General features: G+C 48.4%; 1 protein-coding gene across 4 annotated transcripts; it reads left to right on the top strand.

Annotated features, from left to right (window-relative positions):
• Positions 1-1,154: 1,154 nt before the first annotated feature.
• Positions 1,155-23,959, top strand: LOC128418488 (myelin-associated glycoprotein-like). Of its 4 annotated transcripts, none has more exons than XM_053398203.1 (9): positions 1,155-1,350; positions 15,415-15,576; positions 15,761-16,141; positions 17,093-17,386; positions 18,038-18,310; positions 19,025-19,315; positions 20,602-20,701; positions 21,492-21,675; positions 23,190-23,959. In XM_053398203.1, the coding sequence occupies exons 2-9, from the start codon at positions 15,534-15,536 to the stop codon at positions 23,331-23,333; spliced, it is 1,710 nt and encodes a 569-aa protein (XP_053254178.1). In that variant the 5' UTR covers positions 1,155-1,350; positions 15,415-15,533; the 3' UTR covers positions 23,334-23,959. The 4 variants fall into 4 exon arrangements, with proteins under 4 accessions (XP_053254178.1, XP_053254177.1, XP_053254179.1 ...); XM_053398202.1 differs by lacking the exon at positions 1,155-1,350 and adding an exon at positions 2,356-2,453; XM_053398204.1 differs by lacking the exon at positions 1,155-1,350 and adding an exon at positions 2,356-2,453 and having other exon boundaries at positions 21,492-21,632; positions 23,190-23,297.
• The last annotated feature ends 789 nt before the right edge of the window (positions 23,960-24,748 follow it).

Genomic DNA, 24,748 nt, shown 5'->3' on the forward strand with positions numbered 1-24,748 from the left:
TTTCCTTAGGACATTCCTATTTTCATCAGAGAAATGTTGGCGGGTATGGAGCTATGCGACCCTCCAAGCTATGTAGATAAGTAGCTAGACAACCTTCAGAAGACATTGCCCTGTGTAGGGAAGTTTTAAAATGTTTTATTATGCTTTTATATATGTTGGAAGCCGCCCAGAGTGGCTGGGGAAAACCCAGTCAGATGAGCAGGGTATTATTATTACTATTTATTATTGAATAGGACGTCACTATTTCCATCAGAGAAATGTTGGAGGGTATGCCATCCTAGGCACACTTAGTAGGGTCTGTGGAATAAACCTCACTGAATATACAGGAGGGTTGCTGCCACATAAACACGGCATTGGAATTCCCTGTTAAATTCCTGGCTCTTAGCTCGGCTTTGCACATTGAGTCAAATCTTAAACCTGCAGCCAACCTGAACCCACATTTGCCAGCATCGCCATCCTGCACTGGTCCTTAACTTGTTGCCAGGGGCTGGTTCCTGCATCAGTCTTCAATGCCGGGGTCAGGCTAGCAACGCAGGGAGTAAGAATACACAACAGCACCTCTGTGCAGGTACAGAGTGCATCTCCCTTACCGTGGGGAATAATTATGGATAATTTTCACATCGTGGATTAGGGAGAAAAGTATCCAGATCAGACATCACGCCTTTGAGCATGTGAAGCATATGCTCTCTCCCCCACCCAACCCCATGCGCAGTTGGCCTTGCCTAGCCATGCCACAGGATGCTTGTGAACAGATGGGTGTTGACCACTTGAAGATTTGTCTCTCAGGTCTGGTCGGAGGAGGATATGTGGGGAGGGTGAAATGGACTGTACCACTTCAGGCTGGAGGTGGGGAAAAACAAGTTTAGATGCTCCCCTGCCTTTAAAAACAAACCCACTCCCTGGAAGGAGAAAACTAACATAGCCCTTTGCCAGCCCTTTCGATCTGGACGAAGGTTAGTTTTTTAAAAAAAATGTAAACGAGCATTTTTTTAAAAATGTGCTCAACTCTAACTTGAAGTGGAACAGTCCATTTTTTAGCACTTCTGCAGATGCTTGCCTTCCAAAGGCCATGAATGAAATGATGTATCGAAGCTGTTACACTGAGGATGTGAGTGGCACCAAAATTTTGTTCCACAGGAAGTTGCAGCTGTGGTGGGTGAGAACTCACAGTCATACGGGCAGAGCTGGCACTGCTTATGGGCACCGCGTGATCCTCGTTCCGCCTTTGTGAGAAAGTGATGTGGCAGCACTTATACTTTGGAACTCACTGCCTATTGACACCAGGCAGGGGCCTACACTGGGAGCTGCAGTCCAGTGGCATTCGGAGGACCCACAGATTCCCCTGAATGAGTGAGTTGGGCCTGAGCTGCAATAGCATCACTACCACCATAAGGAGCAATAAGAAACATTTAATATATATACGGTTTTTACAAAATAAACAGATGGGGGTTCTGGCCAACTCAAATCGTGCTCAGAGTAGGCTCATTGAAACTAATGGGTCTACTTTAGCTGTTTTTTAGCTGGGTCTTATGCTTTAGACTCTTGTTGGATGCTAGATTCATAAAGGCTGGAAGGCACGGCCCCCAATCACATTTCAGAAATGCTGAGTGGATATTATTTGTTTGTTTGTTTACATTTATATTCCACTTGTCCTTTAAGGAGCTCGAAGTGGCATACAGAGTTCTCCCTCTCCCCCTTTTAGCCCCACAACAACAACCCTACCAGGTAGATTAAGCCAAGAGTGAGTGGAGGGATCTGCGAATGTGTCAATTTCCGTTTCTGTCTGTTTTTAATTTCCTCAATCCTAAATTCAGATCTCTCTCTCACACACTTTCTCTTTCTCTTCCTCATGAAACTTTGAGAGAGATTTAGCCCAAATCTGTCCCGATAAACACACGTTTCTATGCCATTTCTGCCTCATATCTGGCTGCAAGAAATTCCCCCTCGTATAATGCACCTTTTGCACGCCGTTGTCACAACCCTGCGTGCATTTTTACGCACGCTTTCGCCCTAGAGCGTGCCTTTTTTGTACACATTCCTTGACCGGGAAAGTGCAAGGTTCGGGGACGTGCGCGTTCAAAAGGACAGCGGCTCCGGGAGCACATAGCCAAACATTCCTCTTTGCCGGTAAAACCAGCAGGTAGCGAGGCAGGTTGGCGAGTGAAGGCCAATTGGTGCTGAAGGCTGGAAGCAGCGGAGCGCAGAAACTTTGCAGCGCCCTGGGCCAGAGAGAGAGAGAGAGAGAGGGAGAGAGAGAGAGGGAGAGAGAGAGAAGTGATTATTTATAGTTGGCAGGAGCGGGGAGAGGACACGAGAGGGAGGGAGGGAGGGAGGGAGGGATGAAATGATAAAGAGAATGACACACAGAGAGGAAGAAATAGAGCGTGAGGAGGAAGCTGCCCCGCTTGCAGGTGCTGGGGGGCAGCAGCTGGAGACCCCCTGGTCTGTGATAGGTGAGTCCTTTGGAGGGATGTGTGTTGGGATGGGTCGGGAAGGGGCATTATTATCTCGGTTGGGGGTCGCTTGGGAGCAAAGCTTGGGAGAGGGAGAAGTGTTTACTAGTTGTTTACTAGAGGAAAGAACCCAGGAGTCCGAGGTGGGGACCTTGCCAGGCTAGCCCTTCTTCTTCTTCTTCTTCTTCTTCTCTTCTTCTTCTTCTTCTTCTTCTTCTTCCTCCTCCTCCTCCTCCTCTTACCCCCTACCCACACCGCTGCTCCTCTCCTGTAGCTGAAGGCAGAACCCAAGAGGCTTCCCCTCGCCCTCAAATCTGCGGAGATTTTGACAGCTAGGGAAAGCGCATTCTTTCAAACTCCCAGCTCGAGTCTGCAAAGAATCCTCTCCTCGCCCCTCTAGGACCCCGTTTCGAGAATCCTGGGCTGGATTAACTCCCCCACCGCCTTCAAAGGAAAACCAGCATAGACCCCCAGATCCCTCCCACAGATAAGGACAACAACTGGAGAGAAGCTGCTAAGACTCTGCTGCCCTCTCAGGCGGAGGGATAAAAGGCCCCAGAAGAACTCTGCCCTTTGCTCTAAGCCTCTAGCCACTAGCCACTACTTCCCTCCCATGCCCACGACATTCGGAGAAAGTCATGCTTCAAACGAAAACAGGGCTGCAATACGGTCAATCGGTTGGATGGATCGATGAGAAATGTTGTGGGTGGCTGAAAATACTTTAAAATGAAATGGTGATTTCCCACATTTTTTGAACAGGGGTCTTTGCCTCTTCTTAAGAGGATGCCTGCTGTATTTGACCCATGAACAAGAAAGTAGGGGGTGTGGGCCGTTGTTGTTATTTACTGTTTGTTTTATTTATATCCCCCCATTGTCTCCAAGGAGCTGAAGGTGCTTCTTCCCCATCTCATTTAATCCTCTCAACAACCCTGTGAGGTAGGCAGGGCTGACAGGTAGTGACTAGCCCACAGTCTCCCAGTTAGGTTCCCAGCTAAGTGGGAATTTGAACCCTGGTGTCACACTATGCTCCATTTCTTTAGAATGATTCCCCTCCCCTCAAGTATGCAAAGGTATGCAGATTTCATTCATTAATCCAGGGGTGGGGAGCCACAGGCCTAAGGAGAGCAGATGTGGCCCTCAAGGTCTCTCTATATGGCCTTGGAGTTCTTCCCAGGCCACACCCTTTTTCTGGCCCCTCAAGTGCTTTTGGCTGACTAGCATGTGGTCTTGGATTGTGACTGTGCCATATTTTCCAAGATACGGAAAGTACCGGGGGGGGGGGAGAATTTGAGTGTCTGGGCCCCCAGGGCCCCCTGGACTTGGCGCCAGTGATGGGGCATGCTCTCAGGTAAAGTATTTGTAGGATTTCGGCCTTAATTGAACGACCACCTTAGAGAAGCCCATAGTCAGGTTTGCTTGCCCCCAAACTGGAAGTTTGGTTTTGCCATGGAAGTTGCTGTTACGAGAGGCAAAAATTGCATATGTGCATGCGTACGTTAGGAGCAACTAAAATGCTGAGCGACTTCCACAAGGACTTCTTTACCAAAAAAATAAAAATATATTGCAAACGGATGTGGGAATGTGGATGTTTGGAAAAATGAGAAACTGAAGTGGACCTGTTTGCCCAATCCTGGTCAGTTAGTGTTATGTATTTATTGTGTTCACATCCCATATTTTTTCTCTAAGGAGTTCAAGGTGGCAAAACGTGGTTCTCTCCCTCCTCATCTAATCCCCGCAACAACCCTGTGAGGAAGGTTAGGCTGCGAGGCCATGGTTGGCCCAAGGCAGGCTTCCTCAACCTCGGCCCTCCAGATGTTTTGAGACTACAATTCCCATCATCCCTGACCACTGGTCCTGCTAGCTAGGGATCATGGGAGTTGTAGGCTAAAAACATCTGGAGGGCTGAGATTGAGGAAGCCTGGCCCAAGGTCACCCAGTGGGATTCCTGGCTGAGTGGGGATTCGAACCCTGGTCTCTCAGGTCCTAGTCCTGACACTCTAACCACTATGCCACATTGGCCCTTGGACTGTTATCCTCTTGGCCAGGGGTCAGCAAACTTTTTCAGCAGGGGGCTGGTCTACTGTCCCTCAGACCTTGTGGAAGGCCGGACTATATCTATATTTTGGGGGGGAGAGATGAATTCCTATGCCCCACAAATAACCTAGAGATGCATTTTAAATAAAAGGACCCATTCTATTCATATAAAAACACGCTGATTCCCAGACTGTCCGTGGGCCAGATTTAGAAGGTGATTGGGCCGGATCCAGCCCCTGGGCCTTAGTTTGCCTACCCATGTTCTTGGCCCAACCTCTTGCCTGAGGTGGGAAGATGTTGGGGAGAGAAAAATAGGTAAGCAGGGAGATGGGGATTTGAGGCTCCATGATGCAGCATACATGAATGTCCATAGCAGGGAGACAGATTTTTTAAAAAAATGTCCAGGGAGCAATGTATGCCAGGAGCAGAGATGAACAGATAAGGTCAGGGTGGGTGGAGATAGGAATGGTTTGGGAGAGGGAGCCCATAGGGACAGAGAGAGGGAGTTTTGCAGAGAAAGAGAGAGGGGTGTGTCAGAACAGATCGAAGGGCTTGTAATTACAGCTGCACAGATAACTTGTTTTGTTTTTTTGAAAGTGTGCCTGTGTGTGGCCTTTTGCCTTTCAATCGTTTGTTGTTTTTTTCAGTGCTAGTCTGTGTGCAATTTATATGGGTGACCATTAGTAGGTTTGTCAGCAATGGGATACTGAACCAAAAATTTCATGTGCATTTGAAAATGTCCAGGCAGATTTCCAAATCCATGTTCAATGTTAGCAAATATGGGTTGTGGTTCCTGAAAGCCAGCAGCCCCAACCTCCCCTCGACTTCTTCATCCAGAAAAGCCAGAAAAATAATTTTAACATTAATCAGAATACTAGGCAGGTCCTGTTCCAGGGTGTGGGGGTTTTTTTGGGGGGGGGGAGGGAGGGACTTGAGTGAAATGCCATCTGATGTCCCCACTCCTCGGTCAGTGGGCAGGTTTACCAGGCTATGGTAGCAGCTCTCTAAGCTGCAGAAGGAGGCAGGAAGTGGTCACCCATTTAATTTCCCACAATGCCCCAGAGTGGTGCTACAGTTAGGGCATTGTGGGAAAATAAAAGGGTGGCTATATCCCGCCTCCTGGGGTTGGTCAGAATGGCAGACTGGAAGGACACTTCAGCTGGGTGACTGACATTTTAATTTCCTGCAACAAGGAGGACCCTGCTGGACCAAATACAAAAAACATACCTTTTTTAAAAAAACAAAAACTATTTTTTATTCAAAATTAAAACAAAACATATTATCCAGAAACATATCATCCTTATGTTTTTCCCCATTTTTCCTCCCTCACCCCACCCTCCCCCACAAAACCCACCCACCCCCACCCCCTGGCTTCCCTCAGTTCCAGTCTTTGATTTCTCTGAGAATGCTGTTTTCTGCATGTTACACAGTTGTATAGATCCTCAAACTATTTAGCTGGTTATTATCAATAAAAAGTTTGTGAATGTTTATTCAAAGCCAGCCAAGGAGTCCAGTTCGCTTTGTTGTATCTTGTAAAGGGTTCCCATTCTCTTTAAAGTCACAGTTATCCTTGTCTCGTAGCTTATATGTCAGTTTTGCCAGGTCTGCATAGTCCATCAATTTTTCTTGCCATGATTCTTTAGTTGGGGTTTCTTCAGTCTTCCATCCTTTCGCTATTAGAACTTTCGCGGCCGAGCATCTAGCCCAGTATCCTGTTCTCAAGGAGGCCAGCCCACAAGCAGGACTTGGGTGCAAAAACAGAACAGTCTAAACAACAACACGCAACACAATGGCTAATAATATGCAAACTGAATCTTTATAACATAATATTGTTTCAAAGTTCATAAGCAGAATAACTATATATATATATATATATAGATAGGAAACCACAAATAAGTAAACTGTTTCAAAGATGATTCTTCAGCAGCAGCTTGCTACACTTTTCGGTGATTGCTGATACATGGCTATTTGTTGTACCTTTTAGGGCAGTTGTTTGCTGATGAAGAATAATCTTTGAAACAGTTTATTATCTGGGAAAACTGTTCTGTTTGCTGCTGTACTCGGAGTACTCCCAAAGCGCCTACCATCACACAATTGTAGGACATTGACTTTGGAAAGGCTTTTTGCCTCCACCTTAGAGACTGACTGCGCCTAACATTCATTTGAATCTCATTATTTGTGGTTTCCTTTATATATATATATATATATATATATATATATATATATATATATATTTCTTCTGTTTATGAACTTCGAAAGAATATTATGTTATAAAGATTCAGTGGAAGACAGGTGTGCTTGGCGTGCTCTGGTCCATGGGGTCACGAAGAGTCGGACACAACTAAACGACTAAACAATAACAAATTATTAGCCACCGTGTTGCGTGTTATTGTTTACACAAGCAGGACTTGAGCAGGAGCTTTTAGACCAGGGAAGAGGAGCCTTTGGGTTGGTGTATAACCCCCAAGGCTCCAAACAGAAAGAACAGCCTGTGAAACGCTCGCAAGGTCTTTAAATTCAGAAGCCCTGAGAATCTGAACTGAAGAACCAACCATGAAGTTGCAAGGCCAAATGTCTCTTGCTGGACTCCAACTCCCATCCTTCCTGAGCATTAGCCATGCCAGCTGTGGCTGATGGGAATGTTTTGGAAGGCCACAGGTTGCCCATCCCTGCTCTACATGCTGAGCAGCTTCATAACAACGTCAACAACCGACTTCCACCAAGAGGGCTGGTGGAGGAGAGACAGATCACCACACACCCTGTTCAAGGTGTTACAAATAGTATATAAAGCCCTTAGTGCCTTGGGACCAGCTCACCTGCCCCCTCTCACTATGAGCCTTGGTCTCCCCTGCTGTTATCATCGCACCCTGCTCCTCTGCAGGCAAAAAACCAAAGCTAACGAGTGAGCAGGTAGGCAGAGGCATCTACTGATCCTCCTTGGTTTACTGAGCCAGAACGAGGGATGGTGGACAAGGAGCTTGCAGTGGGGAAGAGAAAGATCAGGTCAGTGAGCCCGCAACTGGGATGTGGTCTCCAAGCAGATGACCAACTAGGTTGACCCTCAATGGCAGCTCTGAAGTGATCGGTCCCTCTTCTACCAGCCTGCTTACTCGCCTGCATGGAATTCCTGGTCACCTGTGGTGACCAGGCAAGTAGTTAAATACAAGACTGGGTGCAGGAGCACACCCACCTATATTTCTTTGAATTTGCATATTGCTTGATGGTTGGAAGCCTGCCAAAACTTGTCAACTCTCAGGGGCTGGGTAGAGTGGGCAGCAGGGCTGATGTGAAGCAAGGAGATGCAGAGGAAGCAGCAGCCCTGCTCTGGAGGCAACTTGGTCCATCTCTCAGTATTTGACTAGCAGCAGCTCTCCAGGATCTCAGACAGGATCTTTTCCCCCAGCCCTGCTTGGAGATGTTGGGGATCACCTGCCACTGAGCCGGCTGCTTCGATCCCAAGGGAGAAACCTCTGCATGAGCCTCTTGTTCACAAAGGGCCTATGCACATGCAAGGCAGGGTGCAGAAAATGGCTGAGGCTAGAAAGCCAGCACACACTGAGGGCCGCAGAGGACAGGAGTAAGAAACAAGCAGACAGGACGTGGGCAGAGATGGATAAAGAAAGGGGCACGCAGAACACTGGCTGTCCATTTGATACCCAACCACGTTCAGGGTGTTACTCTTGGTATATAAAGCCCTTAACAGCTTGGGACCAGGTTACCCGAGGGCTGCTTCATTCTGTAGGACTGGTCCTCTTACAGATTTTTTTTTTCCTGCAAAATAAATTGACCTTTTAGCATAGCAGCACCCACGTTTCGGAACTCTCTGCCTATTGACATTGCCTTCCCTGCACTCGTTTTGGTTGCAGCATTTTTGTTTCCAGACATGTAGGGTGCTGGCATGCATTTTAATTTTGTATTTTGCATTAGCTTATTGTTGATTTTCATTATGTTTCCAATTTTCAAAATATCCATTTTTAGCATTTGTCTTTTATCGACAATGCTAACGTTTGTTTTTCTAAACCTCCGAGAGTTTCTGTTTACAACCAAGCGGCATCTACGTTTTGTTGAATGAATAAAGGATTGCTTGTAGGGAGTTGTAGCTGAGTGGCAAGATTTAAACTGAATCGCACCCATCCCTGGAACAAGGGAGGATACTAAAGTACAGGGTGCTCCTGAGAATGTACAGAGTATCCCCTCCCCTATGGCTACTTTGCACCTCGCCCATTTCTTATCCAGAAAGCACACACTGCATAAGATGAGCTTGCAACCCACATACAGCTCAACATATTAATTATTATTATACTGCTCTTCACAATAGTGGGTGACGGCAATTTAAAATTCAGAACATGTGATCCTTGGGTATGTATGCCTATTCTGGACACGAGTTCATGCATAGAGTGTTAGGGATGCCAACCTCCCTGCCCAGCTCTTTCCCCTTTGCCTTTGAACAACAGGATAATCTGCAGGCAGTAGCAGGAGATGGTTTAAAAAAGAGGAATAAATTCACAGAATTGTTGAGTTTGAGATAACCTTGGGGGGTCATCTAGCCTAACCCCATGGAACCCAAGAATCCTGTCCATAGCCACCCCTGGGTGGGCTCAAATGACTAACCTTCTGGTTAATAGCCACACACACTAACCCATTGCGCCACCAGCTGCCCTGGGTCAAGGGAGTTCGACCCATAATAATAATAACAATAATAATAATTTATTATTTATACTCCGCCCATCTGGTTGGGTTTCCCCAGCCACTCTGAACAGCTCCCAATAGAATATTAAAAACATGATAAAACATCAAACATTAAAAACTTCCCTAAACAGGGCTGCCTTCAGATGTCTTCTAAAAGTCAGAGAGTTGTTTATTTCCTTGATATCTGATGGGAGGGCATTCCACAGGGTGGGCGCTGCTACCAAGAAGGCCCTCTGCCTGGTTCCCTGTAACCTCACTTCTCGCAGTGAGGGAACTGCCAGAAGGTCCTCGGAGCTGGACCTCAGCTGAACGAGGGGGTGGAGACACTCCTTCAGGTATACTGGGCGGAGGTCATTTAGGGCTTTAAAGGTCACGACCAAGACTTTGAATTGTGCTTGGAAACATTCTGGGAGCCAATGTGTTTCAGAACTGGTCTTATATGGTCTCAACGGCCACTCCCACTCACCCGTCTAGCTGCCACATTCTGGATTAATTGTAGTTTCCGGCTCACTATCAAAGGTAGCCCCACGTAGAGCGTATTGCAGTAGTCCAAGTGAGAGATAACTAAAGCATGCACCACTCTGGTGAGACAGTCTGTGGGCCATCAAGTTGCTTTGAAAAGCACAGCAACAATAGGCCAGGCCGGTCAGTTGGCAACCTTGCCCCCACACAGCGCATGTCCTTTGGGAAGCCACAGCTAGCGGCTCCCGGCCTGTATGTAGATGGGGTTGGAGAATGCGAATGCCACAAGCGGCGGACTTCGCTTAGGAAGGGAGAGAACACACAACATGTGCAGCGCCCTCAATGAGTCATAGACAGCCTCCACTCATCAGGGCAACCTCTTTTTTTTTCAGATGGGAAGGCGTAACTTTGCAACTGCCTCCCCCCCCCCTTTTGCTTTAGAAATTATGCACTATTTAGCCGGCGGGGTGCAAGCAAGGGAGGGGAGGGGGGGTGAGAGGCAGCGGCTTCAAATCGGTGTGGACAGCAGCTAGATCGCCCCGAGGCCACCTCTCCGTGCATCGCTAGAACATTGTGCGCTCTTGGTGGTGATGCTGCCGATGACACAGAGCCCTGCCTCTGTGGTGGGCTGCAGGCCTGAGCGAGGGGAGGGGGCAGATGTCTGTCACTTGGCAGCAAGCAGAGAGGAGGGGGCAGCTGCTGTTTGGTTTGTGTGTGTTTTTCTGTGGAGGGGAGTGGGCTATCTCAAAGGATTGGGGGGCGCTCAGCTGCAGGCAACAATTAACTGAGCCGTGCTAGAGGTGACTGCCTGGCGTTTGAGGTTCTGGTGCTCCCCACAGAGGCTGGGAGCTGGGACTTGGCAGCCTGCCAGCACCTTCGGGGGCCAAGCGCTCACTGGCTCACGCGCCTCTCTGTGTCTCTCTCTGTGTGTGCCTGCTGCATCCCAGTGAGCCTGTGGATGAACTCCAGAGCAAACCTGTTCTATCCAGAGGCGGCTTGGGGTTTGAGGTGGCTCTCACCACACCCAGAGTGCTCCCACCACTCGCTTAGGAAGTGGTGCACACACAGCCAGCATCTATCCTGTCCGAAATACTGCATTTCGATGCATTTCACCCAAAGCCAGTTCCAATCCGAATCGATAAAAAGAATGTTTCCCCTCCCTATAGAACATGGGTAGGCAAACTAAGGCCCGGGGGCTGGATCCGGCCCAGTTGCCTTCTAAATCCGGCCCGCGGATGGTCCGGGAATCAGCGTGTTTTTACATGAGTAGAATGTGTGCTTTTATTTAAAATGCATCTCTAGGTTATTTGTGGGGCACAGGAATTTGTTCATTTCCCCCACAAAAAATATAGTCTGGCCCCACACAAGGTCTGAGGGACAGTGGACCAGCCCCCTGCTGAAAAAGTTTGCTGACTCCTGCTATAGAACAAAATATTATGGGAAAACATTGTGCCAAAGTTGGTAAATGTGAGTCCGATTCACACCATGCCTCTAAAGCAGGCATCCCCAACCTTCGGCCTTCGGGATTCCCATCATCCCTGACCACTGGTCCTGTTAGCTAGGGATCATGGGAGTTGTAGGCCAAAACATCTGGAGGGCCACAGGTTGGGGATGCCTGCTCTAAAGCAATATGAGACCACTTTGAACAGTCATGGCATTCCCCCAAAGAATTCTGGGAGCTGTAGTTTGTGAAAGGGGCTGAGAGTTGTTAACAGACGCACACATCCCGTTCTCTTTCCAGATGTACAGTTTCCAGAGTACGCTGAAAAAAGAGGCATCGGTTGTTAAACTGCTCTGTGAATTGTAGCTCCGTGAGAGGAATGGGGGACTGGTCACAACTCTCATCACCCTTAACAAACTACAGGTCCCAGAATTCTTTGGGGGAGAAGCCTTGACTGTTTAAAGTGGTATCATTGTGTCGTGAATGTGCATACCCTCCAACATTTCTCCAATGAAAATAGGGACGCCGCTTTCCATCATGATAATTGTACTATTTATACCCCACACATCTTACTGGGTTGCCCCAGCCGCTCTGGGCAGCTTCCAGCATATATAAAAACATAATAAAACATTAAACATTTTTTTAAAAAACTTCCCTAATACAGGATTGCTTTCAGACAGCTCGGGGGTCAGATAACTCCATGTTGTTGTTGTTGTTGTTTAGTCATTTAGTCATGTCCGACTCTTTGTGACCCCATGGACCAGAGCACACCAGGCACTCCTGTCTTCCACTGCCTCCCGCAGTTTGGTCAAACTCATGCTGGTAGCTTTGAGAACACTGTCCAACCATCTCGTCCTCTGTCGTCCCCTTCTCCTTGTGCCCTCCATCTTTCCCAACATCAGGGTCTTTTCCAGGGAGTCTTCTCTTCTCATGAGGTGGCCAAAGTATTGGAGCCTCAGCTTCACGATCTGTCCTTCCAGTGAGCACTCAGGGCTGATTTCCTTAAGAATGGATAGGTTTGATCTTCTTGCAGTCCATGGGACTCTCAAGAGTCTCCTCCAGCACCATAATTCGAAAGCATCAATTCTTCGGTGATCAGCCTTCTTTATGGTCCAGCTCTCACTTCCATACATCACTAGCTAACTAGATAACTCCATACCCTCCACCATTTCTCCAATGAAAATAGGGACATCCTAAGGAAAAGTGGGACTTTCCAGGATCAAATCAGAAATCAGGATGGCTTCTCTAAATCAGGGACACCCCTAGAAAATAGGGACACTTGGAGGGTCTGAACGTGGCGCTGAATTTTAAGGTAGTAACGTGCCCAGAGCCCACATGTATTGATGGCATCAGGGTGTTAAAGTCCTGCATTCAATAACTGTTTGTGGTCGGCATACTGCTTTGATTCCAATTCTCCATAACATCCTGCTGAAATACTGCAACTTTTTGCCCTACAAATATTCTGGTTTGTGTGTGCAGGGGGTGGGGTGTTGTTCTGCTATAGTGAGTGCCGCTCCAGACAGTAGTAACATTGAGGAAGCACCGCAGAACAAACACTTCTATACTCACCCACCCAAGATGTGCTTACTTGGTATAAGCTGTATCCCCCCTGCTAAAAAGAAAAAGAAAAAAGCTGTGTTTACTCTTAGAAATGTACAAATATTGGGAGTGGGGGACAGGGAAGCGAGGGCAAGAATACAAAGAAGGAGGAAACAATATGTAGAAAAGAAATGCCCATAAAAACCTGTGATTAAATATATATATATATACGGCTGGCTTTTCCAGCTTCTAATATTGGATAGCTTTAACAGGGGTCAGCAAACTTTTTCAGCAGGGGGCCAGTCCACTGTCCCTCAAACCTTGTGGGGGGCCGGACTATATTTTGGAAAAATAATAATGAACAAATTCCTATGCCCCACAAATAACCCAGAGATGCATTTTAAATAAAAACACGCATTCTACTCATGTAAAAACACGCTGATTCCTGGACTGTCCGCGGGCCGGATTGAGAATCTGGCCCCTGGGCCTTAGTTTGCCTACCCATGCTTTAGGATATTCAGGAATCAAAAGTTTTGTGTCTCTTTTGTAGGAAATGTATCCTTTTTTGTGCATTCTGCAATGATGGGAGTCAAAGTGCCCCATTGCACAACACATTTGCCATAGTCAGCTTTTGCTTTCCATCAATTTGCAATTCCTGGCGAGGGAGGGAGCCCAGCGGGGTGTGCTTTCTTGCTCTATTTTAGTCTCTTACAAGGCCCTTTATCCCAGTTTCTCCAGGCCTTGGAGACTTTTGCCACGAGCCTGGCGTTTCAACATCTTCACGTTGCAGCAAGGAAGTTAAAGGGGACCCTTTAACTGGGGTTTTTGGATGGGCTTTCAACAGCCTTGAGATGGGCAGGAATCCAGCAACACAGAGCTTCACCCCTTGTGGTTAGGGGCAGCCCAAAATATTATGCTGCCGGAGGCAAAGGATTAGATGCTGCCCCACCTCACCAATCCACATACAAAAGTTGATTCGACTAGCGGTTAAATCTTACTTTGTGAGGGTCATAGGGCAGTGCTAGAGCTTCTGTTTTTGCATGAAAACAGTCTCAGTCCTTGCAAGACAGAGATGCTCTGTTGCAGTTCTCTTGCCCTGAATCTCCTACCATTCTGTTTAATTGGATGCCTGCAGCTTCTAGCATTATGAGGGAGGGAGAAAATCTTTGTTCCGTCTGCTTTCTCTACATCTGGGGAGGCCCAGCCAGATGGGCGGGGTACAAATAATAAATTATTATTATTATTATTATTATTATTATTATTATTATTATTATTATCAAGCTAGTTTGATACACTTCTACCAAGCTCCCCCATTCCTCACTTTTTTCTCTAAATTAAAAAGCCCCAACAATTGTTATATTTCAGTCATAGAAGAACTGATCATTTTGACTGCCCTTCTTTGTGCCTTTTCCACCTCTGGGATATCCAGCTAAGGCTGGGAGTAAGCCCCATTGAAGTTAATAGGACTTACTTATGAGTAAGGTAAAGGTACCCCTGCCCATACGGGCCGGTCGTGACCGACTCTGGGGTTGCATGCTCATCTCGCTTAAGAGGCCGGGAGCCAGCGCTGTCCGAAGACACTTCCGGGTCGCGTGGCCAGCGTGACGAAGCTGCTCTGGCAAGCCAGACCAGCGCAGCGCACGGAAATGCCGTTTACCTTCCCGCTATAAAGGGGTACCTATTTATCTACTTGCACTTAGGGGTGCTTTCAAACTGCTAGGTGGGCAGGAGCTGGGACCGAAAGACGGGAGCTCACCCCGCCATGGGGATTCGAGCCGCCGACCATACGATCGGCAAGTCCTAGGCACTGAGGTTTTACCCACAGCACCACCCGCGTCCCTACTTATGAGTAGGGATGGGCAAATCTGTCCATTTTGGTTTTTCTCAGTTTCTAATTTGCCCACTTTTAAATCCAGTTTCCTGCATTTCCTCATTAGCCGGGAACCTTCATTTTTAAAAATTATCGTGAGGATTCGCCCGCATTTTAGTGTGAATTTTTCCTAATATTAACCTTTTTCGTGTGCAATTTTCGCCTATTATGCATATTTCTGCAAAGCGGTTTTCTGTAATTTTGTATGCTTTTTTTGCTTCTGTTTGTATCTTTCTGCACCCTTTACCCCAGTATATGCATCTTTGTACGCAATACTTTGATGGAGAACTGCATTGCAAAATTCAAAGGGCAGATTTCGAAGAATGGCTGCTTCAGTTTGCATATTGTTTTGGGAACTGTGCATTATGTAGGTTCCCCTGTGAAGGCAAACTGGGTTGAATTTCTCCTTCAGCCCTACTTCTGAGCAGACATGGCTTGGATTGCATTGTAAGACAGCTGAGACGTGTGTTCGGTGCAGGACGACACATCGTGCCAGGAGAAAAAATGGGGAAAGGCCATGTAAATTAGGCCAAACAAAGAGGCCAAAGTATGAGTCCAACTGTGTATTTCAAAGGTTTGTGAAATCCTGGACGTCCATTAAAGACAAGCTGCCTCTTTACGCTTCTTTACACACACAGCTCTCAGTCTGAACATCCTGGCAGCAATTCAGAAAATCCAGAACATTTAACAAATCTGTTCCTTGGTCATGCCTTGCAAATAAGCTCACTAAAGTTACTAGCCTGGGAAGAAGTTACTAGCCCAGCTAGCGGCAGACCAAAGAGGGACAGAGAGCTCTGAAGGGGCTTCCATCCCCTAGTCTGCCAGGTCCTAATTCAACACTCTAACCACTACACCATGCTGGCTCCCATGGAGAATCAAAGTTGGCGCACATCTGATTTTCTTGACTTCTCTTTAATTTCCTCCAGCTTTTCCTTCTTCCAACTCACCCGTGGGCTTCGCTGTGCATGACGGAGAAGAGACGGATTTCCCATTCCCCCAGCCCTGAGCCTCTCTCAGGGCTGCGAACCCAGAGGTGCTTCACAACATGAGACTCCCCGGCAATGGTCTCCCATTGGCATGTCTCCTAGGTAGGTTCCTTGTTGCTGGCAGGTCTTATCAGGAAGTCCATGTCGCACAATATAGAACTGAGTCTTTAGCAATGCTTTCCTTCTAAGAAAAGTGGTACTGGTGGTGTGTACTCTTGAGTATTCCACAACCACTTAAAGACCCACTGAAAGACTCTCTCCCTGATCCCCGCACCTTTTTCTCCAGTTCTGTTTTACAGCCCTGTTTCTGATGCCTGGACGTCCATGCTGCCTAGCTCCATCCAAGCCCTGAAGGGCTCCTGCGTGGTCATTCCCTGCTCGTTCACCTTCCCGGGTTCCCGCGATTCCTGGGGTGGCAAGTTCAGCGTGGCTTGGTACCAGTACCGGTCGAGAGGGTACCCTGAAATCTACAACAGCAAAAGCCAGGGCAGCGTCCTGTCGGATTACCAAGGGCGGACGGAGGTCCTGGGAGACCTAGAGATGGGGAACTGCACCCTTAGCATCAACCCCGTTCGCAGCGAGGATGCCATGAGCTACTATGTCTGGATCAACCCCGATTCGGTTAAACACCGCTTCTACGACGTCACGGTCCGGGTGGACGTAGCAGGTGAGGTGGACCCGTGCATCCAGGCCAGGGAGTAGTGATGATGATTTGATGATGATGGTGATTTAAACTTGCATACTGCCCTATACCCGCAGGTCTCAGGAAGGTTCACAACATAAAAACGCAAAATGCATAGTAAAAATGAAAACAAGAACCTCTCACTCTACGCTGAGCCTCTTCCTCCCCCTTTCCACCCTCAGAACTTCCTTCCAAACTCAACCCTCCCCAAAGGCTCCTGCCTCTCCCCACATGGGCTCCCCTCCAACGCCCCCCACCCACTTCACTAAGAGGCAAGCTCCCCCCGGTATCACCCCCACCCTGAAATAGGGGCCTCACCTTACAAGCAGCCCCATCTCAGGCCACCTGACCCAATCTCCACCCCCCACCTGGCCAGGACCCCCCAAACTCTCCTTGCCCATGTCACATGACCCATGGGTCTCGACACCCCCTTTTTGTGGGGAGGATTAGGTGGGAGCTCAGCCTCCCCCCTCCCTGCGTCACATGACTATCGTTTCTCCTGGAAGACCCCCTTCCCATCCTGCTGCCTGGCTCACTCTCGGCCCGCCTTCCTGGCCCCTGCCTTCCCATTCCTGCTGCATCCTGGTCTCTCGCTTGCTTGTGGAGGAATTTCATGACCAGTCCCCAAATTTGGCCCTGCCATCTCTTTCTGGCCCTCAGGACTCTTCCCAGACCACACCCCATCCTCAGGCCACACCCCTCACTGCCCTTTCTTCCCACCCTCCTTGAGAGATTTTGCCTGGCTGGAATATGTCCTTGAACTCTGATCATGCCTCTTGCGTGCCTGGACGCAAGTTTGAGAAGGGTGTGGGAGAGGAATGCTCCGCCCACTTTTGCCTCTGGCCTGGCCCCGTCCACCACTGGCATGTGCCCCCTGAAATATTTCTCACAATGGAATGTGGTCCTTGGGCTGATTTGTAGCCTTTTTGCTTGCAGACACTCCGTCGCAACTGGAGATGAGTGACCCAGGCTTACTGACCGAAGGTGACCGCACCCTGATCACCTGTTCAACCCTGCACACCTGCCCCTTGGCTCCACCTACTCTGACCTGGAACCTTGTGGGAGGCAAGGCTGCCACAGTCCAGGAACGTCTTGCTGGGGGTTCCTGGCGGACGGAATCGGGGCTCAGCTACATCCCTTCGCACAAAGATCATGGGAAATACCTGCAGTGCACAGCCACCTTCCCAAACCAGCAACAGTCTAGCAATGGAATCTACCTGCAGGTTAAATGTGAGTGTCTGGACACAGTACTGTGGGTGGAAATTCGGTCAGAAGGCCCCCTTCACTTCAAAGCAATGGATGCTCTGCCCGTGAAAGTCGGCTCTCATTTTAAATTCTTAAGATGCTTTTTTCCAGCTACCATGAGGACTAGTTACTTGCTAGCTTTATAAATAAAAGTGGGCATGTTTTTTTTCATCTAAGGTGAAAAGATTCCTGCAGTTTAGGAAAGTCTGGGAAAGGGTGGAGGGGGTTTGAACAATAATTTTCTAAACCCAGCTGAAGCATAGAAACAAGATGTTTATAGCACAATTTAGCACACCCCCACCGTGCGTTTAAAGCCCATGGCTCCCCCCCCCAAACAATCCTGAGAACTATAGCACCACAGTGCTACAATTCCCAGCAGCCCATGATTCTTTGGGGAAAGCTGTGTGCTTTCAATACATGTTGTGGATGTGGCCTCCGTCACCCATTGCAACCATATGGTGTTATCCCCCTTTTCGTGTGACCCTGCACTTTTAATTCCTAGAAAACAGGTAGAAATTCAGCAGGTGCAGACGGAGGTGTTGGGATCAATAGGTGAGGCGTAGGATGAAGTGTGTAGCCTTAGCAGCAAAAATGGGTTTCCATTGACCTCTGCCCTACTCTGACGGACTCTTCCAGATTCTCCCAAAAACGCTGTCGTCTCCGTAGTGGGGAACCCCAACCTGAAAGAAGGAGACAGCGTCACCCTCCGATGCAGCAGCCAGAGCAACCCCCCGGCTGTCAGTTACCGGTGGTTCTTCGGGCCTCGCAAAGCACCACTGCGGGCAGCAGGTGTTGGGCCAGAGGTGACCCTGGCAGATGTGCGGAGGGACTCGGGGCCATACCACTGTGTTGCAGAGAATGATGTCGGGATGGGGGAAGACTCGCCGCCCACCTACCTCAACGTGGAGTGTAAGGAGAGGCTTTGATTTCTTGTTTCAGTATCACCGTATTTATCTGTGGCCTACTTATGGCTTAGTGGCAAAGTCACACCAAGTTCATGTTTATGATGTCAAGTTGCCACCTTTTCCTTCGCCTGGAGCTCCTATGCTTTTGTAAAAACACAATGGGTGATTTTTGTTGTTGCTGCTGTTATGGCATCTCCATGCCTGAGAAAGCTTTGCCGGATTAATTTCTGCCCAACAGGCACAGCCCAATAATGCATGTTAAGCAGAGGCACCGAGATGCGCCCAACATTGGGGGGGGGGGCTCCAGTTTAAAGCATATGACTTCCCCCAATGATCCTGAGAACTATAGTTTACCCATCACAGGGCTACAGTTCTCAGCACCCCTAACTGCAGTTCCCAAGTTTTGTGCTTTAAATGTGTGGTGTGTGGTATATTCAATCTCTGTCTAGAGATTTGAATGACGGGACAGGGGAATGGGGGAAACTATTTCCCCACCCACTTTTTCAGCCCTTCACGTCTCTGTCTTCTTCCCTGCTCTACTAGCCTCCGTAAACTGGTAAAAAAACCTCTTGCAGGCTAGTACTTATTTGCAAGGCTGCATTAAGTGCACATTTTTAAACCCTTTAAGCTTTTGGAAGTGTAGCAGCTTGGACCATGGGAACACACAGTGACGTCTGGTTGTTCTAGTTTTTAAAATATCCCTCTGCCATCCTTGCAGATAAGCCAGTGATCCTGCCTCAAGGGAACTGCACCCTGTCACGGACTGGAGAGATAGTAACGTGTTACTGCATAGCCGAGGGAAACCCCTTACCCGAAATCGAGTGGCGCCTACCAAACCGTACCGTTCCTGGGGAGTTCAACAGCTCTGAGCTGCAGGCAGCCTCAGTCTCCTGGGGACAGGCCATCATTGGGATATTGACAGGCCCCACCTCCAGCCTCACCAATGTGTCTTGCACAGCTACCAACCAACACGGGCCAAGCCAAATCACACTGCCCACTATCCAGGCAGGTAAGTAAGGTCTAAGTGCTAATAAGAGGTATCTGGGAACATAGGAAGCTGCCTTAAACCAAGTGAGACCATTGGTCCATCTGGCTCAATATTGTCAGCTCTGGCTGGCAGCAGCTCTCAGCACTATATGGAGATGCCGGCTGAGCATCTTCTGCATGCAACACAAATTATCTCCATGAGACATGGGGACAAATCTGTCACTTTGGGTCTCTCTCAGTTTCTTATTTTTCCAATATTCAGTTCTCCACATCAGTTCACAATTATATAAAAAAAATTGGTATGAGGATATGTCAGTGTGAATTAGTATGAATCTCTCCCAATGTGCACATTTTTGAAAGCAAATTCCCCTCATACAATGCATTTCCCCCTCTTAACTAGTATATGCAGTTTTACTCACATTAATTGTTTGGAGTACTACATTGCAAAAGTCAGAAGAGTGCAAATTTTGGAATGGTTACAGTACAGGGTTCCAAGATGTGCGAATTAAGTAGATTCACCACATGTAAGGGCTGAACTACATGTGATGGGTTTGGGCCTTTGCTTCCTAGCTGTTTGATTTACTAAACGAGAGACGCAGGAGCTGGGGGTGTGGGGAACAATCCATATCAGAGGAGGGTTATAAAACCCTTTCTCCATGCTACGGTCGAGATCCAGACCTTTCCCCACCCTCACCCAACCCCTGCACTTCTGAAATGGCGGTGCTCTGTGCTCTAGGTCTAGACCAGAGGTTGTCAACCTGGTCCCTACCGTCCACCAGTGAGCATTTCAGGATTCTAGGTGGGCGGTAGGCGGTTCTATGGCAGAAGCTGAATCCTCCTTCCATCGACCACTGGTGAGCGGTAAGGAAATTTGACCATTAAGAAAGATGCATTAGTGAGTGGTAGGTAAAAAAAGGTTGACTGCCCCTGGTCTAGACATTCGTTTTATTCCCCACGATGCCTCAGAGTGGCAGTAAGCCAGAGGAATTGTGGGAAATTAGGATGGCTAAATCCAGCCATGGGACACGTTTTGGAATTCTGGACCAAAAAGGGATTGAGGACCAAAGGCAGGCACCACCAGTGACTTGGGGGGCTTGGCTGATGGCCAAGGATACTGGGGGCTGATGCTGACCTTTCTGGCAGGCTTAGCATCCAACAGGTGAAGATACCACCTGGTTGTAACAGGTGAAGATACCACCAGGATTTCTGCCAGTCAGCTGACTGCTGGAAGGGACCTTGCATCTCATCTGCATGCAGACGGCCTCTTTGCAAAGGACAGCCGCCAGGTTTCACCATCTCTTTTTGCAGGGGACACCACCCTCCTGCTCATGGCCTCTGGGGGTGCCGTTGGGGGCCTCCTCTTCTTCTCCCTGCTGGGAACGGTGATCTACAAGGTGACGAAGAGCAGGTGAGCAGCTGGATTCATCCCCAACACTGTTAGCAAGTAGATGCTGGCTTTCATTATTTAGCAAAAGCCAGCTTATGTACCCTCTTCCCCCATCCTCTCCCCTGTCTCCATTACTGTGGAGGGTTGCCAACTATTTTACGGGCTGACGCTCCTGCGCCTTTCAGAGAAGCCTGATCTGCAGACATGAGCAGTTGATCCCCATGGCTGGGGAAGCTTCACCTGCATCGATCTTCCATGAGCGGTGCTAGATTCTCCCACTGCTATCAGTTGACAACCTTATCCCTGTTGTTGTTGTTTAGTCGTTTAGTTGTGTCCGACTCTTCGTGACCCCATGGACCAGAGCACGCCAGGCACTCCTGTCTTCCACTGCCTCCCGCAGTTTGGTCAGACTCATGTTTGTAGCTTCGAGAACACTGTCCAACCATCTCGTCCTCTGTCGTCCCCTTCTCCTTGTGCCCTCCATCTTTCCCAACATCAGGGTCTTTTCCAGCAAGTCTTCTCTTCTCATGAGGTGGCCAAAGTATTGGAGCCTCAGCTTCACGATCTGTCCTTCCAGTGAGCACTGAGGGCTGATTTCCTTAAGAATGGATGGGTTGGATCTTCTTGCAGTCCATGGGACTCTCAAGAGTCTCCTCCAGCACCATAATTCAAAAGCATCAATTCTTCGGCGATCAGCCTTCTTTATGGTCCAGCTCTCACTTCCATACATCACTACTGGGAAAACCAGTACACCCTACACCCCACTTATAACATCACGGCTTTCTTTCCCCCCCTCCCTTTCTGCCGCTAGAAAAAAGGGGCAGAAGCAAGAGGAAGACGAGGAGCAGGAGGACCCTACGCTGTATGTCACGGATGAAAATGGAGAGCAGAAGACGTCGCTCAAAGTAGAGAAGCCCTCCAGGTCCAAGAAGAAAGAGGAGCAGTTCAACATGTACAGCAAGTCGAAGGGAGGAGGGAGCCCAGCTGCTGACAATGTAGGGGAAGGCTCAGGGCCATACAATACTCACGGGGCAGATCTACTGTGAAACTAGCTCAGCCCTGATAGCTCAGTTGGGTAGAGTGTGGGGCTGATAATGCCAAGGTTGCCAGTTCGCTCCCTATGTGGGACAGCTGCATATTCCTTCATTGCAGGGCACTGGATGAAATGATCCACAGGGTCCCTTCCAATTCTATAATTCTATAATGAAACTTAAGCTTCAGGCTTCTAATTCTGGAGGAGCCCCAGAAGCTGCTTTCGTCCACATTGCTTAAAAACTATGAGACCCCATATGAGTTGCATGACTCAGATTGATTATTATTTTTTCATAGAATCATAGAACTGTAGAGTTAGGGATGCAGGTGGCGCTGTGGTCTAAACCACTCAGCCTCTTGGGCTTGCCAATCGGAAGGTTGGCAGTTTGAATCCCTGCCACGGGGTGAGCTCCCATTGCTCTGTCCCAGCTCCTGCCAACCTAGCAGTTTGAAAGCACGCCAGTGCGAATAGATAAATAGGTACAGCTGCGGCGGGAAGGTAAACCACATTTCTGTGCGCTCTGGTTTCCATCACAGTGTTCCGTTGTGCCAGAAGCTGTTTAGTCATGCTGGTCACATGATGCAGAAAGCTGTCTGTGGACAAAGGCCGGCTCCCGTGGCCTGAGAGCAAGATGAGCACTGCAAACCCATAGTCGCCTTTGACTGGACTTAACCTTCCAGGGGTCCTTTACCTTTACCTTACCTTTAGAGTTGGAAGGGGCCTAGTCTGACCCCTCTGCAATGACTGGTGTGGGGTTCAAACCCATGACCCTGAGATAAAGAGTCTCATGCTCTACCAACTGAGCTATCTTGTTAAAGGAGATGACTTTTTGCATATGTTTCAACAATCCCGAAGTCTGAGAATCAGTAGCGCAGATGTGTGGTGATCTGATGTGGAACAACCCCACTGATGATGATAATAGAGGGCCCCCCAAATGTAGCTCTGCCACTGACAATATACAGCTTCTCCAAAGCAATCGTATTATTATTATTATTATTATTATTATTATTATTATTATTATTATTTTGAGACCATCATACCATGAAAACAGATCAAAACAACCCTACCACAGGAAGCTTGGGCAACACACTAGTAACAAAACAGCACCCATCTTAGTCTATTGAAAGCCTGGACAGGGAGGCTGGGAGATAGTTTTTACCTGGTGCCAAAACATATGTCAACAAAGGCACCAGGTGGCCCTCACTGGGGGAAGCACATTCCACAAATGGGGAGCCACAACTAAAAAGACCCCTCTTCCTTGTCACCGCCCTCTGAGCCTCCCTCAGACAGGGGAACAGGAGAAGGGCCTCCAAAGGTGATCTAAGGGTCTGGGTTATGTTCATATCAGGTAGTTTGTTACGGGTGCTGGGAATTGTAGCCCTGTGAGAAGGGTAAACCACAGTTCCCAGTCTTCTTTAGTGGAAGCCATGTGCTTCGAATGGACTAAAACTCTCCCTTTCTCTTTTTTCTTTTTAGGATCTGAGCACCAAGGCCTACGAATCCATGGCGGTGGCTGAAGATTATGAAAATGTATCAGCCGGTGAGCTGACTGGACTTTACGGGAACCTGGGCAACTGGCAGCCCACCTCTGGAACTGACCAGATCTACTCCAACGTCTGACCCGAGGAAGGAGAGAACTTTTGTCCAAATGCTTTCCTTTTCCTTTTTTTTCTATTTAACAAGTGCTTGTATAATAACTAGAAGTAATGCTAGCTAGACCAATGGGGGTGATCGAGTAGGAGAGCCGTGGGGGGAGGGAGGGATGGTGTCAAATTCGTACACCCAAATAAATCTTCTGAGGCTCCCTCCATGCAACGGTTACCTCCTACAATTCCCTGGGGGAGTATTGTTAGTATAAACCCTCGGGACTCCCTGCTGCAGGGAAAACAAAATACTAGTATTAACTCTCAGGACTTCCTGCTCTTTTTGTGTGTGTCCAGGGATATGTTCTTGGGTGTAGAACCCCAGTTCCCAGTCCATGAGGGGGAATATTTATGACCTTACCCCCCGAGGCTCCTTTCTCTGAGGAAGTATTATTGATCCTCACCCCTGGGATTTCTTGCTGCGAGGAGCATAGCTAATGGCACTGAGCCTCTCCAAGACTGAAGGGTGTTTGGAGGGTTGTGCTGTTCTAATCCCGTCTTTCTTTCTATGGCTGAGGTCTTTCCTGCTGTGCTGAGCCCATTGTGTCAGTGGATTTTACTGTCAAGACTTTCAAAGTATATGTCTCTATTTTTGTACTTTCAGCATGAATCCGTGGCTTTTATTACTGTGATTAATTTGGGAATGGGGTGGCAGGGAGGGTGCCATGGAGATCTCTCAGCAGGGGTGGCGGCAGGAGGCTTCCTTAAACAGAAGACTTCTTCGAGCACACAGAAGATTAGGGGTTGCTGTGTTTCCTTTCCCAACCAGGCTCCTGTCTGAACAGCTACAGGACGGTCAGAAATAAAGCAGTTCCCTTTCTGCCACTGCATAACACAGGTCAAATGTCACCCTCCAGGTCCCTCTAGACCCAGTGATCAGGACTTTCCCAAAACTACTGCTCTCATTGGCAGTAAGGTAAAGGTAAAGGGACCCCTGACCATTAGGTCCAGTCATGACCGACTCTGGGGTTGCGGCGCACATCTCACTTTATTGGCTGAGGGAGCCGGCGTACAGCTTCCGGGTCATGTGGCCAGCATGACTAAGCCACTTCTGGCGAACCAGAGCAGTGCACGGAAACGCCGTTTACCTTCTCGCCGGAGTGGTACCTATCTACTTGCACTTTGATGTGCTTTTGAACTGCTAGGTTGGCAGGAGCAGGGACCGAGCAACGGGAGCTCACCCCGTCATGGGATTTGAACCGCCGACCTTCTGATCAGCAAGTCCTAGGCTCTGTGGTTTAACCCACAGCGCCACCCGCGTCCCCATCGGCAGTAGCGTAGTGGAAAATTCAGAAGTTTAGGGTCTCTTTCTGATAATCACCCTCACGCCCCTTCTAAGATTATACAATAATATTATAATGATACAACAACAACAACAATAAGGAATTCATT

Source organism: Podarcis raffonei, chromosome 8 (genome assembly GCF_027172205.1).
Source record: "Podarcis raffonei isolate rPodRaf1 chromosome 8, rPodRaf1.pri, whole genome shotgun sequence".
In the NCBI taxonomy this organism is placed as follows: Eukaryota; Metazoa; Chordata; class Lepidosauria; order Squamata; family Lacertidae; genus Podarcis; species Podarcis raffonei.

Bases quoted from the DNA above. Each gene is read 5' to 3' on its own strand.
- LOC128418488 (XM_053398203.1), top strand. From the start codon at position 15,534: ATGAGACTCCCCGGCAATGGTCTCCCATTGGCATGTCTCCTAG. The intron at 16,142-17,092 runs GTGAGGTGGACC...TTTTGCTTGCAG, and splicing joins GGTCCGGGTGGACGTAGCAG to ACACTCCGTCGCAACTGGAG. The intron at 19,316-20,601 runs GTAAGTAAGGTC...CTCTTTTTGCAG, and splicing joins ACTGCCCACTATCCAGGCAG to GGGACACCACCCTCCTGCTC.